Source organism: Otolemur garnettii, unplaced genomic scaffold, assembly GCF_000181295.1.
Source record: "Otolemur garnettii isolate 467f Iridium unplaced genomic scaffold, OtoGar3 scaffold00047, whole genome shotgun sequence".
Classification (NCBI taxonomy): Eukaryota; Metazoa; Chordata; class Mammalia; order Primates; family Galagidae; genus Otolemur; species Otolemur garnettii.
In genome coordinates this window covers 10700408-10706241 of record NW_003852442.1, presented here as the reverse complement: position 1 = coordinate 10706241, position 5834 = coordinate 10700408, and the positions used below count along the sequence as shown (strand labels likewise).

The 5834-nt window shown below is 37.2% G+C and overlaps 1 protein-coding gene and 1 non-coding gene across 3 annotated transcripts in view; both read left to right on the top strand.

Annotated features, from left to right (window-relative positions):
- The window catches only part of AP1G1 (adaptor related protein complex 1 gamma 1 subunit), a 101047-nt gene that overhangs the window by 66983 nt on the left and 28230 nt on the right, over positions 1-5834 (top strand). For both annotated transcript variants that reach the window (XM_003791384.3, XM_023514109.1), the window contains 3 exons: positions 1529-1584; positions 2881-2994; positions 5076-5216. In XM_003791384.3, the coding sequence (XP_003791432.1) occupies positions 1529-1584; positions 2881-2994; positions 5076-5216 (311 nt within the window). The remainder of the gene's footprint in view (positions 1-1528; positions 1585-2880; positions 2995-5075; positions 5217-5834) is intronic.
- On the top strand, positions 3331-3416 carry LOC111725790. The gene has a single exon (XR_002773765.1). It is a non-coding gene; the product is annotated as a small nucleolar RNA SNORD71 (small nucleolar RNA).

The window sequence follows — 5834 nt, the reverse complement described above, 5'->3', positions numbered from 1 at the left end:
GTCCGGGCTGGGGATTCGAACCCGCCACCTTAGGTGTACGTGGCTGGCGCCTTAGCCGGTTGAGCTATGGGTGCCGAGCCCAGATTTCACCACTTTTTAAAAATCCATGTCGTTATTCTGTTGCAGAAGCCAGTCTGTAAGCCCACATTGCATTTAATTGTTATATCTCCCTGGTCTCCCCTAATCTGTGACAGTTCCCCTTTTATAACTTTGACACTTTTTTCTTTTTTTCCCGAGACAGAATCTCACTCTGTCACCCATGAGAGAATGGCGTGGCATCATAACTCAGAGCAACCGCAAACTCTTGAGCTCAAGTGATCAGTCCACTTGTCTCAGCCTCTTGAGTAGTTGGGAGTACAGGTGCCCACCACAACGCCTGGCTAGTTTTTTTATTTTTATAGAGGGGGTGGTCTCAGCCTTTCTCAAGCTGATCTCGAACTCCTGAGTTCAGGCAATCTGCCTGACTCGGCCTCCCAGAGTGCTAGGATTATAGATGTGAGCCACCATGCCTGGCATATAACTTTGACACTTTTTAAAAGAGTATTCTTTGGTTACTTTGTAGAATACTTCAATTTGGGTTAACTTTTTGTTTGAAGCAGAGTCTCACTATTTCACCCTCGGTAGAGTGCCATGGCATCATAGCACTATCTATCCTTTTTATACCTTTTTATAAACTAATTGTCTTACTTTGTTTAGCATAATTCTTTCAGAGTTGGTCCATGTTATACCATGTGTCAGAATTAATTCTGTTTTAATGGCTGCATAGTATTACATTGTTGGGTGTACCCTAGTATATTTAGCAAATTTGCTATTCTTGGATTTTTAGGATACCACCTAATATTTGTGGTTAGCAGTCTTGATGCAGTGAATCTTTGTGTATATATACAATAATGTTTGTCAGATAAATTTCTAGAAGTGGAATTATTAAAGCAGAGAGTATATTTTTATTTTACTTATGGCTAGATTTTTCTCTAAAGAGGCTGTACCAATATTATTCCTTTTACTAACAATATCAAAACCTTAAAACAATTTTCTTTCACTTGTGTTGAAATGTAATATGATTTTAAGAGTTGGCTTTTCGATATTTTTAAGATATTTTTCTTTTTTTTACTAACAGTCTATAAAGTTCCAGCCACTATCTTTTTTAAATTTAATTTAAATTTTTTTTGAGACAGTGTCTTACTATGTCACCCTCGGTAGAATGCTGTGGCATCACAGCTCACAGCAATCTCAAACTCTTGGGCTTCAGTGATTCTCTTGCCTCAGCCTCCCAAGTAGCCGGGACTATAGGCACCCACCACAGTGTCTGGCTATTTGTCATAGTTGTTTAGCAGGCCCAGGCCAGGTTCGAACCTGCCAGATTTGGTGTATGTGGCCAGTCCTGTAACCACCGTGCTGTGGGCGCCAAGCCCAGCCACTATCTTTAAATTGTTTGCCCCATCAGAGAATAGGAGGTAGTCCCTAGAGTCAGGAAACAGTATAAATATTTAATTTGCCTACATTTTTAACCTATATTTTTTCTGTTTAGGTTCTAGCCATAAATATCCTTGGTCGTTTCTTATTGAACAATGACAAAAATATTAGGTAAGTCAACTAAAAAATACCTGTCTCTTGGGTATTACAAACCTATAGTATTTTCACGAGTGACTTTGATCAAGTTTAAACATATTAAGTGAGCTATCCAGTTAAAGTGAGCTTCAACTTAGAATTTTTTGTTTAGTTTCATCTTGAGACTGCTATTTTGTAAGGAATTTGGGGACTTGCCTCCTGGCTTACTTTTTCTTCTATTCTGTAAATCAGAAGTCAGCAAAAATTTTCTATAAAGAGCTAGGTGGTAAATATTTAGGTTTTATGGGCTACAAGGGCTCTGTGGCAGCTACTTAATGCGACACTTTAGCATAATATCGAACATAGAAAATATGTAAATGATGAGTGTGGTTCTGTTCAGTAAAGGTTGAGTTACAAAAACAGCAGAGGGCTGGATTCTAGTTTGTTTGACTAATCAGGTGGACTCTAGTTTGCTTGACTTCTGCTCTAAATTAAGAAAAGTATAATACATAGCAAATCTGGAATGTCTTTGTGAACTCCAGCTAGGTTTTTTAAGTAGATAAATGAATTCATCAGTGTTGTCTTTTATTTTGTTATTTCCTATTTATAATATATTTTGTTTGCCTGTTTTTCTAATAAGATTTTTTCAAATCATATTAAGAAATGGTGTGGAAATAATCATTGTGGCATCCTGAATTAATTATCTTCTTTTAAAATAATTTTTAAATACTAGGCTCTTAAACTCAATTTGTATGGAGGCAATTTTGGTGCTAATATCAAAAGCAGGGAAAATGCAATGGTTAAATTAAAATAATTTTTAAAATAATTTTCTCTTATGTGCAATTGGAAGCTAAGGCAACCTGAAAAGACATATCATACACTATTTTGTTTTATTATTTGGAAATTTTTGAAAGAATTGAGCCAGCTACTTTTAGAAGATTAAATTGACTTGCCCATGAATGCAAATCTAAATCCGGGTCTTCTCTTACTTGCCGCTATTTTAAATTATGGTATCTTTTATTGCTTTGTTGTTGATCTTGTGGAGATAGTTTCTTGCTATGTTGCCCAGGCTGGTCTAGAACTCTTGGGTTCAGGTGATTATTCTGCCATAGCCTCCCAAAGCAATGGGACTGTAAGCGTGAGCTGCCATACCTGGCCTCTTCAACTTTTAGAATGTTATCTTTAGAGTCACTAACTCTGTCTTAAAGTATTTAAAAGTATATCCCTTTTCTCTTACCCATTAGATGTCTTTGTTTTTATTATTTAAGCAGAGGAAAACTATCCTGAACTTTACATCTTAACTCTGATATTCTGCAACTTTGTTTCATTCAGATATGTAGCTCTGACATCTTTGTTGAAGACGGTGCAGACAGATCATAATGCAGTACAGAGACACAGAAGCACAATTGTGGACTGTCTTAAAGACCTGGATGTCTCAATAAAACGGTAACAAACTGAGGATCTTTATCTGTATAGTGTTTTTGGTAAATTAAGTGACAGAAACGGATTATTAATGGTACTGTCCTTCCCTTGGACCCCACCCGAATGCTTTATAATAGTTTTGAGAACTTGACATTTATGTGTTTAATCATAGTGTTTACAGGTGAACCTCTGCAGAGTGAGTCCTTTTTTAGAAAGGATTGGTAGGGAGAAGTTTAGGTTAATTGAGGGGGCCAGGAAGAAATAGTTAAGTGCACACTGAAATTATCCTTGCTGCTTTGGTGAAAATAGCAGGTACAGATAAGCTGGGCAAAAGTTGACTTAACAGAGGGTACTGTGCTTTGTGTGTTGGGGGATGAAAATAAGGAGTGATCCATCGGCTAAGTGTCTTATCACAATGCTGAAACTCAAATTGCTGACAACACACATTTTTACAGTACTTATGCCCCAGGATCCAGAAGGCAGCCCATGTTTCTTAGACAGTGTATCCTTAGATGACTGTAGGCAGCACATAGTACTCTCAAAAGGCATACATCTCTACCCTCATAGGAGTAATTCTATTGGTCTCCTCTTAGAACTGTAGACATTTGTAAAACCTAATTGTAATTGGCGTCAGTGAATTTTTGATGTCTATACCAATTCAGAAAAAAGTAGATTTAAAATGATCTCTCAGATCATTAAGTTAACAAAGATTTATTGCTATCGGGTTCCTTTCATTTGCAGTGAACAGGTGCTAAGTGCTTGCACAATGTAAAGATAAGAAAGACCTGGACTTAATAACATCAACTTTTATATAGGGCTTTATAAAGGTTTTATAAGCACCTTTCAGTTGGTTCTCATACCAAGCCAGTGATTAGGCAATTACTTCTATCCCCAATTAAGAAATTAGTTAATGTAGAGTCCCAGAGGGATCAAAGGACTTACCAGGAATAAATATTAGCCTTCTGACTCCTATTGTGTTGTTTCTCTATAGCTCATACTAGGCTTTGAATTTCAAAGATTCTGGAGATTCAGATTAAGAGCTCAGAGTCTGGGGTCAGACTCCTTCATTTCACATCTAGCTCTTGTCTTTAATAGACCCAGTCAAAGTACTTAAACTTTCAGTGCCTCAGTTCCCTCATATATAAAATGCAGATAGAAGAACACCCACTTCATGGGATTATGTAGTATTAAATGAATTAATATATATAAATGAATTTTTGTTGCTTTTATATTAGCTAAGAACCTTAGTGAATTCTTTGTTTTAAATTAGTATTTCTGAAAGTTAGTGTACATATAGTGTTTAAATTATTGACCAAATATAGAAAGATGCACACAGTAATCTTATCACTTTTATATGTTAAACATTTTCATTTTTGTCTTCATCACCAAATTTGACAGGCAGTTACAGAAAATCTTATTTGCGTTCATAGCACATGCCATTTTCTTCCTTTTCATAGCCTTTATTTTCCCTTTGAGTTTGTTCTTAGTTTAATTTTCAGTCCCGTCCCGTCCCCCCCACTTTTTTTTTTTTTTTTTTTGCAGTTTTTGGTCAGGACTGGGTTTGAACCCGCCACCTCCAGTATATGGGGCCGGCACCCTACTCCTTTGAGCCACAGGCGCCACCCCCAGTATCCCTTTTGATGTAAAGTATATTGTTTCATCTTTATACAGAAGTAGGATATAATTGATGTAGAGTGTGGTGACTTAAACATGTCACATTTTTAAGGAATAATGCAGAGAGAGGTATTATCATTGGGTAATGATTTAGTTGCCCCTCCTTTTACTCCTCTTAAGTAATTCTAAATTTCAGCTTCATGGAATAGACTATGGAACTCAAACTACAAATTTGGTCATTAGTAGTATATCTCTTAGGGGGTTTTGAAGAAAAGTAATGAATGAAGGTAGAAAATATCAAAACTAACTTTGATTACATAAGAGCAAATCTCCTTGGTTATCTTGCATGCAAAGGTTGGCATTACACGATTGTGCAAGGACATTAACACATCTGCCAGTGCTTGGTGCTCAGAGAGAAAATACCTGGGTCATTGTTTTCTTCCTACTGTAAATATCATAACTTTTTTTTTTAAATTTTTCTCCTCTGCAAGGCGTGCAATGGAATTGAGTTTTGCCCTGGTAAATGGGAATAATATCCGAGGCATGATGAAGGAATTACTTTATTTTCTGGATTCATGTGAGCCAGAATTTAAAGCAGACTGTGCATCTGGAATCTTTCTTGCTGCAGAAAAGTAAGATTTAATTTTTACTTTATTGGTGAAAAGCTTGGAACTTTTTGGGAGCACCTTTAATACTTAGGGCATATGCTGTAAATATGTTTGAAACATAACATTTATTTCAGGCTCCCAGTTATAATAGTTACCTTTGAGAAGGCATTCATGTATGTTAAGATTAAAAAAATTCCCACGTTTATGAAATCTTCTCCTTTATCTGTTTTTTAACATTTCATCTCTGATGCCATTTTTATGAAGGGAATAGAAAAGTTATAGCATCTGGGCTGGGTGCCATGGCTCATGCCTGTAATCCTAGCAATTTGGGAGGCTGAGGCAGGAGGATTACTTGAGGCCAGGAGTTTGAGACCAGCCTGGGCAACTTAGTGAGATCTCATCTCTACAAAAAGTAAGGAAAAGGAGCTGGACATGGGGGCTAATGCCTGTAACCCCAGCTACTCCAGAGGCTGAGGTAGGAGGATTACCTGAGCTCAGAAGTTGAAGTTGCAGTGAGCTATGGTCACACTGCTGCACTCCAGCCTGGGCGACTGTGTAAGATCCTGTCTCTATTTTAAAAAGGAAGAAAGGCTCGGCGCCTATAGCTCAACCGGCTAAGGCGCCAGCCACATACACCTAAGG